Source organism: Ostrea edulis, chromosome 5 (genome assembly GCF_947568905.1).
Source record: "Ostrea edulis chromosome 5, xbOstEdul1.1, whole genome shotgun sequence".
In the NCBI taxonomy this organism is placed as follows: domain Eukaryota; kingdom Metazoa; phylum Mollusca; class Bivalvia; order Ostreida; family Ostreidae; genus Ostrea; species Ostrea edulis.
In genome coordinates this window covers 54,245,567-54,260,102 of record NC_079168.1, presented here as the reverse complement: position 1 = coordinate 54,260,102, position 14,536 = coordinate 54,245,567, and the positions used below count along the sequence as shown (strand labels likewise).

Below are 14,536 nucleotides of genomic sequence, written 5' to 3'. Positions count from 1 at the left end.
GGGCGAGATAATTTTAAAAAAAAACTAATTGCATTTAATGTTTACATCTCATAAATCAGAGCAGAGATATGTATCGAGTTTCATTTTATTGCAGTTTTGGCCATAATCTAGAATATTTCAAAAGAATGTTAGATATATTACAGCGCGTCATCGTCAATTTATGACGTCATCAATCGTAAGAGATGTAGCAGGCGACCACGTATTTGAAGCTGAAGATGTTGAAACTGCAACTCTCCGAGTCCACAAAAAGCCCTATATGTGTAGTCCTTGATTATCGCTTCCTAATCATTCTTCATGTATTCAGGCAACTACATGCATAGACTAGTAGTATTTAATTTGCCTTTAAACGCGTTAACGGTATAGAAAGTTAAGGGATATTCTAACAGTAAGATTGGCTTGATCAAAAATTTTGTCAAAAGAAATTTTGAAATAGATCTACTACGCTAAGGATGTTCTTCATTCAAACATTTTTCTTTCATTTCACCAGAGTGGTAAATTGTTTTATAGATTTGAAATGGAAATATCTATTATTTAATAAATAAAAAAATTAAATAATTATTATATATTTTATTTTTCTAGCCCCCCCCCCCCCCCCCCTATAGCTATTTTTTATCGGGATCAAATTGTTATAAAATAACATCGAGTTCGGAATTCAACGGACAAAATATGATACTGAAGAAGGTTGCGAGGCCTTTCGCTCTGTCAAGTTTATGCAACAGGAGTTCCTTGCAGTACAGAGGCCTGCTACAAAAAACATTTAATCATGACGAAAGTGACTTTACTCACAACCGATGCTCAACGTTTTACACAACCTCCAGATGTTTCACAGTCCGTCATATATTGTGTGATCCAACTGAAAAATTCAGAAGCCCTATGCTGGGGGAATATATAAAAGGACGACTAAGAGCATTTGTTTTCTTTTTTCAACACCCTAGCTTTAAGTTTAGAGATGCTCTTAAAGGATGTGAAGAGGTGCATATTCATTTTCCTTCAAAGGACTTCCTGATTTACTTCTAAAATATGAGGTCCAGCACAATAATAACTTAATTAGCAATATAACTTTGAAAAACATATTAGGACTTCATTATTCATCAAGCTATTCATCATAGCCTGACGTAGCTTTTTTGTTATGAATATAAGTTATAACCTAAGAAAAAGTGGCCTCTTGATGATAGACTTGTTATCTGTTTTTTCTATTGACCTATATCCAAATAGTATGTCCATGAAACTGTATCTATTCGATGCTTCTCAGTAATAAATTACAATGTCTCTGTATGTGTGTTGAGACATTTACAAGTATGATCACTTAATATTGTAAGATTTTATTGACCATCTTGGTCATTATTAATGTAACAGCTAATAAACAAGACCATTGCTGAATGTAGTCTCAAACCATCTTTTACCACTTTCTGCTCCTCTTAATAGATCTACACACTGAGAAAAAATTCTGAAGGCAGTTTGCCTAGAATAGTGAAAGGTGATGATTCATTCTATCACTAAAATATGGCTTTTAGTTTAGTCTGGATAAATGCATATTTATGAGTACCATTATAACAAGTGTAATATTAGAATAGCTAAGTTAATCTATTGAAGAGGTTTTAAATCTATATAGCTTAGGTTAAAGTTCATGTAGTGAGGGTCCCCCAGTGTCTGGGTATCATGCTCACTTCCCACCTCTGTGATTTAGGTTTAATTTACATAAAGCAGTGGTTTTAAGAGGGTGTGGTAGACACATGGGTTTTCTCCTGGTACTTCTTCACACACTCCCTCACACAAACCTCTACAATTCCATAGTAAGTACCTCAATGGAAATGACCTCTTGAGCATTCATGGGGCATCTTGGTATTTACTATTTAAGCTAAAGAAAAAAAGTTGACTAAAGGGGTTTTGGTAGGTTTGATTATGAATCAATTCTTCAGACTTGTTAATATTTTGAGGATGTCAATGGGGCAAGTGCAGCATAGCTAGTCTTTTGATAATACATTACTTGAACTTCAAAGTTGATATATTTAATTACTTGATCTATGAGACAATCTTTGTGTATGTTATGGAGCATTCATGTGTTGTGCTTCTAGTTGTCCAGGTAGTGTAGTACTGAACAGACTTGCTTCTCGCTGCTGCGACCAAAGTTCAATCCTAAGGAACGGCAGTGGTTGTATGCGATAGGTTGATGTGGTTTCCTACTTGGACACCAGGGTTTCATCTGGGTACTCTGGTTTCCTCCCACATCAATGACCCTTTCATGCAAATATCTGAGCTGACAAGAAGCATTAATATAAGTTGTGGAATATGTTTGCTAATTGTTATAAAATAGATAAAGTTTAAACTTTGAATTTCTAGTGTAATGATGTACATTGTATATCCTCGAACATTTATGAGTTGTTACCCAAAGAATATTGTGCAGGTTGCATTAACTTGATATGCTTTGATTTGCATACGATATCTTTAAAAGATATGTTGCATTATTCAACAGCATTATGGTTTTTGATTTTTAAAAGTAATACTGTGACTAATTAGTATTTGAATACCAATTCTTGTCATGGGAATAACAGAGACAGATTGTAAAACAAATTGGTGATAGTGCTCATATATCTTAAGTCGGTTGAAATATAATTTGTAAAATACTGTTCTTTAGTGATTGTGTATGACTCTAGAACTGCAATGAATGTAGGACCTCTGACAATGTATGATTGTGTGTGACTCTAGAACTGTAATGAATGTAGGACCTCTGACAATGTATGATTGTGTGTGACTCTAGAACTGTAATGAATGTAGGACCTCTGACAATGTATGATTGTGTATGACTCTAGAACTGTAATGAATGTAGGACCTCTGACAATGTATGATTGTGTGTGACTCTAGAACTGTAATGAATGTAGGACCTCTGACAATGTATGATTGTGTGCAACTCTAGAACTGTAATGAATGTAGGACCTCAAACAATGTATGATTGTGTGCAGCTCTAGAACTGTAATGAATGTAGGACCTCAAACAATGTATGATTGTGTGCAACTCTAGAACTGTAATGAATGTAGGACCTCTGACAATGCATGATTGTGTGCAACTCTAGAACTGTAATGAATGTAGGACCTCAAACAATGTATGATTGTGTGCAGCTCTAGAACTGTAATGAATGTAGGACCTCAAACAATGTATGATTGTGTGCAACTCAAGAACTGTAATGAATGTAGGACCTCTGACAATGCATGATTGTGTGCAACTCTAGAACTGTAATGAATGTAGGACCTCAAACAATGTATGATTGTGTGTGACTCTAGAACTGTAATGAATGTAGGACCTCAAACAATGTATGATTTTGTGCAACTTTAGAACTGTAATGAATGTAGGACCTCTGACAATGGATGATTTTGCTATTACAATGTATATGAAAGAATGTATATTATGCTATTTTTAAAATTTGACTGAAACTCATTTCCATTTTTTGGTTGCAGGCCATGTCAATTGTTTCAGATATGATTACAAAGAAGCAGTTTGATAAACTTCAGGGAATGATTGATAGTGAGGTAATGTATTGATTAAATGCAGTTTTACTAAAACTATTAAATTAAGTAGTATACATATTAAAGTGATACAAGCATATGTACAAGAACTTGTCTCTTGAGAAAATTATAACCGATGTACATGTAGTTATTGAGTTTAGAGTCGGAGTAAAACATGGGAGTACTGTAATTATTTTAGTGGGATTCAAATTTTACTAGCTGTGAAGTGAGTGTGTTATTCATGTATGCATTAGAATCTGAAATTTAATTCTCTTATTTATTCATGATTCTACATAGAAGTGCCAAATTATGTTGATGCCAAATAGTGCATCAACTCTAATTTTGCCAAATTATTTGTGGGGTAGATCACTTTCTCCATATGATGAAGGATTTGAATTAACAGTGGGGAGAGAGTGGTCAGGGTAAGAGTGGAGACAAGGAATGGGGTGAGAGGGAAGAGAATAGAGTAAAGTGAGAAAGAAGGGAATGGAAGTGAGGAGGTGGGAGCAGGAGAGGTGGATCCCCTTTTCTGCCCCCCCCCCCCCCCCCCTCCTCCTTTCTATGAATGGGTATGTCCGTACCAAGGAAATTTATTCCCCACAAATATTGGTAATTTTACATTACTTGCTTACTTGCATAGTATGTCGATCAAAGTTTGTCAGCCACTTGTTTTGTTGTCCACAAAATTTTTCAACTACTACCCCAGATAAGTTGTGTACTAAACCAACAGACTATCTTAAATATATCTCTAATGGTTTTGAAGAAGATTCATCACTTTAAATGTGATTAGAGATAAACAGCCAATGTATGTATATTTCTATAGGTTCTAAATCATCTTGAAGGCAAATTGGCAACAACCTCTTGGATATATCCAATTTCAGAAGATCCAGCTGTCAGAAAGTTTGATTGGCATTCATTTAAGGAAATAGAAAATACAGGTAAGTGACTAGAATTATATATTCCCCAAAACCCCCAATTAGGTGCAGCAACAGAATGAATGATGCATAAAAAAAATTAACAACTGTTTATGCAATTTTTCCCTTTTAGTTGGGGACTAATCTGGACTTAGGTAGGTGGGGGTGTTGTTGACCTGTGATGAAATAAATGAATACTTTTAGAGGTGGCCTGTATCTGTATATGCTTGTACACTATTCCCTTATGCATTTCAATTTGGAAATAAAAATCTGTATTTTGATCCCCTCTTAGACTTGGGCACCGTGAATAATTGATATTTGAATATGCATTCATTTCACATGAAGGAGGTATGTTAACAAAGACGTAAATATTTTAAATCAATCCAAAATAGAAGTTTTGCATATATGTGAATCCTGAAATTTTCCCAAGGGTGTGTGACCCTGATAATTTTATTCCATGGAGATTCAACATGGACTGGTACAAAAATTATGTATTTCACAACTAAACATAACAATTAATGTACAAAAATGGCCTTATTTAAGGTCCCCACCCCCTCTGGATCTACATATATTATGTGTTTTTGAGCATCAGGTCTACAAAATCTGTGAAATGTATTGCAGAAATACATTTTTGGAAAAAAAATATATTAGCAGAATAAGGAAATTTGAATAGCTGAGCAAATAACAAGAATATGAGAAATACCAATATTTCAGCTGCATTTGGGTTGATAAGGAGAAAAATGTGAATCTACATCGACTTAGATTCTAAACTGACAACATGTGCATATATGTTGGAATAGTGTATCAGTGCCACATTAAAAACCAGTAATATCTAGGTTACAATAAGTCTCTATAAAGGGGAAGGATTCTAAAAGTGTTCTTGTAAGAGTACCGTTCTGTGGGTGAATGATGATGTGATATAAAGTGATACTAAAATGGGGTAAAATAGAATGTAGCTCATGTTGTATTATAGGATACACATGTGTATAGACAATAATTTCTGATTTACCTCACTTGAGCTGAAATCAGAATGCTAAAGTTAATATTTTCTGAACAAAGTTTTCTGCCTTTTGTAGCTTTGTTCTACTTCTTCTTAAGAACTACAATACCACTTTCATTCAAAGTTGGCATATCATTCTTAGGAAATTCAAGTTTGTTAAATATTTAAAGTACAATGCAGCACCATTATAAGGGAGATAAGTAAGACCATTTAAGAAGTGAAAGGGGGGGGGGGGAATAAAAGACCACTTGCGTAAAAGTTGTGTAATGTAATGAAGATCCATTGACAAGTTTCAAGAGCCACAAGGGAGCAATTGATATATCAGCATGTAGATTCATATTTGTTCAAACCCTGAATCTGAGGGCCATGTTCGAACATTCTTTTTTCTAACATAAAATGTCTTCAAACCATTACCCCTGAGGCTAAAATAAGGGTGTACAATATTGTTGAATTAATGTGCAACCATCCTCATGTCATATAGTTTAGAAATTTGTTAAAACTATGACCCTAGGACCAGAGGAGGGCCAACAATAGGGATTAAAGGAAAAAATTCTTCTCTAGAACCACATGACTGCACTTTGACAAATTAATATGCAAGCATTTTCAAGTGGTGTAGATTCAATTTTGCTCAAGCTGTGGGGCCACAGTTATCAAAGAAATGCATTTGAAAATTTATCAAATATCTATTTTTCAAAAACCACAAGGATTCTGCAGACATCATCTTGTAATATAGTTTCAAAATTTAAACTACTGATATTTCATATGGGGACAGAGTGGTGCCACAATATGGATTGGAATTTTTACAAAAGAAATATAAAAGAATAATATGAAAAATATTTTTTGAGATCTGCATCCTATTTGGTATATGTTTGATTAAATTCAGAAGTAGTGTATATTAAAGAGTATGATATCTGAAGTATACCTCTGGAGGAGTAAGGATGAAGCCACAACAAGGCCTAAATACAAGAAGGAAAATTTTCCTTTGGAGAATTTTCAAAAATCTTATGAGGCCAATACTAACAGTAATAAAATGAGATAAAAGTTTAGATTATGTATATTTTGTGAAGGTAAAAAAAATAAATAAACTGCCCATGTGAGTGATGTGGCCCATAGGCCTATTAAAGATTTTTTGTTTTGTTTTTTAGAATCAGGAACTTCAAAGCTGTCTTTAGACACCCTGCTGTTATGTGGTTGGAATGAGTTTCGTATTATACACTACTATCAGTAAGTTCTCTTGATAAAATACATTTCTGTATCATAGATTTTTACATCACGTCAGCAAACAAATCTGCTGTAAACTATGACTTATCATAGCTTTTGGTTTATTCTGAGCAGAAGTTAGTCCTTTGAAATGCTTTGTCTACCTAGCATCTAGTAGGATGGTGTTCTTTTGGGGCCACCAGATTCTGTCTCTCTTTCACCTTTAGGGTGACAAAGGAATAAGAATGCAATGTGAGAACATGTTCTTGCTCTCTTACTTTTTTGCTCTCTGGGCCATTCTCTCTTGCTCTCTTATTCATGTAGGTAGAGAGAATGCGAGAGCCAGGAAGTGAGAATACATCATCAACCACCATTCTCTCCCCTATGCTTGTTTTGATTTGATTAATATTATATTGAACTTCAGATGAACAATTGGGATGAGGCACAAGTACTATAACTTAGGATTCCCTCTCTTGTGTTCTTGCTTCCTCACATTGTTGTCCTAGAGGCATGGGAGCTAACATCTTCCCAAGTCAAGGTGGAGTGGAGCGGATTAGAAACCCTTGACTTAGGAAGATGGAGAGCTATTGGCCCTAACTGAATTTTATTTTTGAATATTTTTCCAGAGTGGGTGCATGTCATCAGTTCAAACTTAAAACAGACATCTATCGTTCTGTAAAGCATGCTACATTTTGAAAAGATGTCATCAGTTCAAACTTAAAACAGGCATCTATTGTCCTGTAAAGCATGCTACATTTTGGAGAGATCACTATTGCAACAGGGGCAGCCATGATTTGTGATCAGATAGGACATTTTAGCTCATTTGAAACCAAGACTCAAGGATTTTTTTTTATTCCCTACCCTGAAAAATAGTCCTAGCCTTAATGGTATCAAATTTGGCATGAAAATCTACACACATCTATTCATTTGAAAATGTAGTGATATGAAACCATGCAAGCAAATAAAACACCATGGTAAACACCACAAGCACTAGATCTATAGTAGCTGTTTCAGTTTCTTTTCACTAAAGGATTGCCATAGAAATTTAATGTTGGTTTCAAGTAAATTCTGTTGGTTATTCTTGTAAGTAGAACTAAGTCTCAGACCTACACTTTATCTCCCTCCAGAATGAAGCTATAAGTTATTTGGGGTTTCCTAGTTATCATTTAGCATGAATGTTGGAAGCTGGGGCACTTTATACTACTTGATATTGCCACTCTACACTACTTGGTATTGCTTGCATATATCTTGAAATATTGTGTCTTTACTGTTCTGAAAAATGAGAAAGATTTTTCAGTTTTTAGCTGAAGTGAGCTTTTCTGACCACCCATTTTCCGTTGTCTATCTGTAAACTTTCATAGGTTATCCTAGGCAAAGATTTATTTAAAGAATATAATTTATATTGTCTGTGATAAGACCTGATACTGTGATAAGCATGTATTTTTAACTCACCTGAACCGAAGGTTCAGGTGAGCTTTTCTGATCACATTTTGTCCGGCGTCCGTCTGTCTGTCTGTAAACTTTTTAGGTCACCTGAATTCATTCAGGTGACCTATTGCTATCTGTTTTTGTCCGTCGTCGTGCGTTAACATTTGAACATTTTCAGCTTCTTCTCTGAAACCCCTGAACCAATTTCAACCAATTTTGGCATATAGCATCTGTGGGTGGAGGGGAACAAAAATTGTGAAATTCGTGGTCCCTGCCCCCCTGGGGCCTGAGGGGTGGGGCAAAAACCATCAAAATGAGTGTAATTTTAAAAAATCTTCTTCTTTACTCCTAGACATCAAGAAGCCAAACTGTGGGCATAATTATAATGAGCCTTGAGCCCTCTACCAAAATTGTGAAATTCATGGCCCCTGGGGCAGGGGTTCTTGTGTTAGGGTGGGGCTCTATTGGTCATACAGTGAAAATGTAGAAATTCTTTGAAAATCTTCTCTGTCTCTGGGTATTAAGTAGACAAACTAATAGCATGGTAATGATGAGCAAGGATGCCTCTTTATACCCCCCGCAACAAGTTGTGGGGGGGTATACTGGAATCGGGTTGTCCGTCTGTCTGTCCGTCCGTCCGTCTGTAGACGCAATGGTTTCCGGGCTCTAAAGCATTATCCTTTCCACCTACCATCACCATATCATATATATGGACTACCCATGGGATGAAGATGTTCCCTATCGATTTTGGGTTCAAAAGGTCAAGCACACTGGACATCGAAGTAGCAATATGGTTTCCGGGCTCTAAAGTGTTATCCTTTCCACCTACAGTCACCATATCATACTTATGGACTACCCATAGGATGAAGATGATCCCTATCAATTTTGGGGTCAAAAGGTCAAAGGTCACACGCACTGGACATTGAAGTAGCAATATGGTTTCCGGGCTCTAAAGCGTTATCCTTTCCACCTACAGTCACCATATCATATATATGGACTACCCAATGGATGAAGATGATCCCTATCAATTTTGGGGTCAAAAGGTCAAAGGTCACGTGCACTGGACATTGAAGTAGCAACACTCAGAAAAGAGGTAGTTTATACCTATTACCAACACCCTTTGGGAGATTGGGGTAAGCGGGGGGTATTCTTAGTGAGCATTGCTCACAGTACCTCTTGTTAAAAATTGTGAAATTCATGGCCCCTGGATCAGGGGTTCTGGTGCTAGGGTGGGGCTCTATAAGTCATATAGTGAAAATGCATTATTTCTTTGAAAATCTTCTTCTCTGTCCTTGGGTATTAAGTAGACAAACCAATAGCATGGTTATGATGAGCAAGGATGCCTCTTTCAAAATTGTGAAATTCATGGCCCCTGGGTCAGGGGTTCTGGTATTAGGGTGGGGCCCTACTGATCATATAGTGAAAATGCATTTTATTTCTTTGAAAATCTTCTCCTCTGCTGCTGGGTATTAAGTAGACAAACTAATAGTATGATAATGATGATCAAGGATGCTTCTTTCAAAACTGAAATTTATGGCCCCCTGGGTCAGGGGTTCTGGTGCAAAGGCGGGGCTGACCACATAGCTATTCAATGTTTCTTCCATCCAAAAGTAAAATTCTTATATTTAAACACAAACCTAATTCAAACATTGGAAGGTTGTTACATGATACTCAGGTGACCTATAAGGCCCCTGGGCCTCTTGTCACATTTTCATCTTCTTCTCATGAACCACTGGGCCAATTTCAACCAAACATGGCCAAAAGCATCCTTGGGTGAAGGGCTTTCAAGTTTGTTCAAATGAAGGGCCATGTCCCTTTCAAAGGGGAGATAATCACAAAAATGCAAAAATAGGGTGGGGTCATTTAAAAATCTTCTTCTCAAGAACCACTGAGCCAGAAAAGCTGATTTTTACATGAAAACTTTCTGACATAGTGCAGATTCAAGTTTGTTCAAATTATGGCCCCCGGGGGTAGGATGGGGCCACAAGGGGGGATCAAAGTTTTACATACAAATATATAGGAAAAATCTTCTTCTCAAGAACCACTGAGCCAGAAAAGCTGATTTTTACATGAAAACTTTCTGACATAGTGCAGATTCAAGTTTGTTCAAATCATGGCCCCCGGGGGTAGGATGGGGCCACAAGGGGGATCAAAGTTTTACATACAAATATATAGTTAAAATCTTTTTCTCAATAACCACTGAGTCAGAAAAGCTGATATTTACAAGAAAACTTTCTGACATAGTGCAGATTCAAGTTTGCAAAGGGTAGTTTGGGCCATAATAGGGACTAAGGTTTTACATGCAAATATATATGGAAAGTCTTCTGATATGGGCCAAGGTGACTCAGGTGAGCGATGTGGCCCATGGGCCTCTTGTTTTATAATGATGTTGTTGGTGGCTATAAATGTGATAATATCTGGAGTGCTATTGTGTACATATGATAGCAATGTGCCAAAAATTCATTTGTAATCCCTAATTGACATTATTAATGTATTTTACAATGTATGATTAAGATTTGTAATTTATCTGATGCTTCGCCTGAATAAACATAATAATAATAATAAAAAAACTTCTCACATTTTCAGCTTCTCCAGAACTGCTGGGCTAATTTCAATCAAGCTTGGCAAAAAGCATTCTTGGTTGTTGGAGGGGATTCAAGTTTGTTAAAATGAAGGGCAACACCCTTCTCAAAGGGGAGATAATCACGAAAATGCAAAAATAGGGGGTTGTCATTTGAAAATCTTCTCAAGAACCACTGGGCCAGGTTCAAATCACAATAGCTGAACAATGGCAGGGCTAAGGTGACTCAGGTGAGCGATGTGGCCCATGGGCCTCTTGTTTATGTAAAACATTGTACCTTCAGAATGAATTACAGTTACTTTATACATTTTTTTTTTCCAGATTTCAGAGATATTTTGTCGGTGGGAAAGACCAGGACTGGATAATTACAAACATTACAATCATACGAGTTGATTTTTGAGCTATTAACATTATTGTGATGAATATTGATACTTATGTATCATAAATAATTGTTATGGTGTTTTAACACAAACAATAAATAGCATTGAACTACTTTGCCTTTACAATTATATTTGAGTCATAGCTGTCAACTAGCCACTAGGTGGTGATAATGGCGAAAACACACTGACAAATTTAAAAAATCTTCTCCAGAACCAACAGGCCAATTTCAACAAAACTTTGCACAAATCATCCCTAAGGTGAAAGAGATTCACGTTTGTTCAAATGTTCAAATGAAGGTCCATGCTCCCTTGAAAGGGGACATTATCACAAATATGCAAAAATAGGGTGAGGTCATTTAACAAGAGGCCCCCAGGTCTTATCGATCACCTGAGTACTAGTTAAAAGTATCACTAGTCCCAAGCGCTATGAAATCTAGAAAAAAATCTCCTGTTCTGAATATCTAACCTAAATTCTGAGATTCATAAAAGGTGTTGTTAATAGGTATAAATTACTTCTTTCCTGAATGTCACAATTGATCTGTTCAACCTTGCATTTTCACAATTTTACATGTCTGGAGATTGGTGCATAAATTGTAATTATTTTTTTAAATATACATCAATTTTTTTTATCATTTCTAGCGGTCGGTTGATATAATGACTCAAAAAAATCTTGCTAAGTAAATATCTACATGTACATACGGTAAAGGAAATGACAGTTTTGTGGATTTTTTGTTTTGTCTCTGATACCAAACACCAGAAATTTAAATTAGTAACTTATGTTTTTGGCACTACGGTGTTCGCCCTTAGGATCACGGAATTTACAATTTTGGTAAATGACTACTTACTCCTTCTAAATATCCATTTAGTTTCAATAGCATTAAAGCAGATATCATTTATATATGTTTTGCACATATACACTATATATACCAAGTTTGGCCCCACCAAGTCAGAACCTCTACCCTGGGGATCCTGAAAGTTACAATTTCGGTAAAGGCCTTCTTGCTCTGTATATCACTATGCGTTTAGTTTTTCTTAAAGATATGCAGGTGTATAGAAGATTTTTTTGAAAAGTGGTAAATTTTTGGCAGTTTTTGCCCCACTCCTAAGGCCTCAAGGGTGCAGGAATCCTGAAGTTTACAATTTATGTCCTCCTTGTCCCAAAGATGCTTTCACTAAAGAACAAAGTACGATTGTATACATGAAAAGGCCCAAAAAATTTCTCTCTATAAAATGTGTCTGGAATTAACCTTAATCAGCGTTTTAAGAAAGTAAAATATATGCCATGTATACCATGTCAACAAATTCATTATGGTATTCCTAATTGGATGGCATTATGACATCATGAATAAGACATTTCCCGCCTTTTTTTCAAAATAAGCCTAAATACTGTCAAATGTCATACATATTATTGCTCAGCAAAAGCTGTGCGCATTTGTCGAGCAAAATGAAAATATTGTGTATAATTTTAAGATGAAAAACATACTTGAATATGAATTTGCTCGATGCATGCGCTGTATGTTTTCTGAAAGGAAAACCACCTGAATTTGTGGATATTTTCATTGAAAATGGCATTTCTGCAATTTTATATCAACTTCTAGCTCTCGACATATGTGACACAAATCATTTTGCTGATCAAACTGAGCGGATTTTGCGTTTGCTAATCCATTCCTTATTTCAATGTCAGGGTTTGAGATCCAAGGGAAGTTATCAACATTTTGGGCCAAATGACTTTAGAAACGGTCTACTTCTTTGAAAAAAAAAGAATTGGAACGGTAGTTATCAAGAAGTTAAAAATTTCTATTGTTCACATAAATGACCATTTTGGCCCCACCCTGATACCAAAATCCCAACCCCTGGAATCATCAAATTTAAAATTTTTGTAAAGGACTACCTGCTCTTTCTAAATATCCATTTAGTTTTAATTTAGTATCAATAGCATTAAAGTTTTACACATAAACACTATATACTAAATTTGGCCCTGCATGCTCTGGGATCATGAAATTTACAATTTTGGTAGTGGCCTTCCTGCTCTACATCACTATCGCCAAACGCTCAGCACCGGTTGTGAATGTCACGGGTCCTCGGAGATTACCTTAAAAACGGATGACCTGTGTCACAGTAGGTGTGGCATGCTAAAGAACCCTCACTGCTCAACGGCCATAAGCGCTGAGCATTGGCCTAAATTTGAAGCCTTCACCGGTCTCCATATGAGTGAAAAATTCTCGAGCGAGACGTTGAGCAAGATTCAATCAATCATCTACATCACTATGTATTTAGTTTTTCTTACACACAAGCGGTTGTAGAGAAGATTTTTGAAAATTGGACAATTTTTGCCCCGCCCCTAAGTTCCCGGGAATGCAGGAGTCAAGAACCACTGTGCCAGACAAATTAATGAAATCATAGCCCCAGGGGGTAGGGTTTGGCTACAACAGAGGATCAAAGTTTTACATGTGAATAAATTGAGAGAATCTTTAAAAATCTTTTTCTCAAGAACCGCTGGGCCAGAAGAGTTGAAATTTTCATAAAAGCTTCCTGACATAGTGGAGATTCACTAGTTTGTTAAAATCATGGCACCTGGGTTAGGGTGGGGGTTACAATAGGGGGTCAAAGTTTTATGCTGAGATATATGGAAATATCTTTAAAAATATTTCTTGAGCTATTAAAGCTATTTAAGATATATCAAGAAACACAGGGCCAGAAAAGTCCTTTGACCTTGAACTTTGAGTTTTACCTACTTTAAGAAATTATAATTATAAGGCTATTTAGTACATGTATAACTGGAACTATTTAAAGTAGGGCTTTCATACTTTAATAACGTGAATGTGATCAGGCACTCTTTCCAAATCATGGACATCGTTCATATATAAAGACCAAGTATAAATGATGTCACGTTTGATTCACTTTTATACTTTACGTCAGCAAACAATTAATGGGTCCACATGATATTCGCACAAAACTTTACTCTGCTCCATTGAGAGTTTTACATGTGTTATTTGAAGAAGCCGCAGTTAGTCTATACTTGGATTTTTAAACACCCGAATATAGACTGAACTCTGTGATTATGGATGTTGCCAATCACAGGCTCTTTAAACCACCGCGGGTCATGGATGATATTCCTTTCGAATCATACCGCCAGTTCCTTAAGCTCAAATTTACTAACAAAGGAATAGATGCTGTCAACATAAGCAACATTCTTTGTTATAAAGAGTTCAGTCTTGTATTCCAACTTATTTCAAGTTCAAGTCTACACCCCTGTATTTCCTACAAATATACATGTACTTTTACTATTGCATCCAAACTTTTAAATTATAAACATACTTTGTAGTGCCTAGATATAGACCATCTTATACGCAAGTTCTTGTTCTTCGTCTTCTTTCAACTATAGTCCAACTGGACATGTCCTTACAGGTGATGTTGATAGACCTCAAATCACTTATTCTAAAAGGTCCTAAATACAGAGAACCTTGGTCTTTTCAATTGGCGACAGAACTTCATCTCTATAAAATATGAATTCTGTTGAAGATTATGCCAGA

At 36.0% G+C, this 14,536-nt stretch overlaps 1 protein-coding gene across 3 annotated transcripts; it reads left to right on the top strand.

The window, feature by feature from the left end:
• The first annotated feature begins 160 nt into the window (after positions 1–160).
• LOC125652310 (uncharacterized) lies at positions 161–11,115 on the top strand. Of its 3 annotated transcripts, none has more exons than XM_048881396.2 (5): positions 161–972; positions 3,453–3,524; positions 4,324–4,438; positions 6,560–6,638; positions 10,945–11,115. In XM_048881396.2, exons 1-5 carry the CDS (start codon positions 667–669, stop codon positions 11,021–11,023), a joined length of 651 nt encoding a protein of 216 aa, XP_048737353.2. In that variant the 5' UTR covers positions 161–666; the 3' UTR covers positions 11,024–11,115. The 3 variants fall into 3 exon arrangements, with proteins under 3 accessions (XP_048737353.2, XP_048737354.2, XP_056020820.1); XM_056164845.1 differs by having other exon boundaries at positions 634–1,025; XM_048881397.2 differs by lacking the exon at positions 6,560–6,638 and having other exon boundaries at positions 631–972.
• Positions 11,116–14,536: the final 3,421 nt, after the last annotated feature.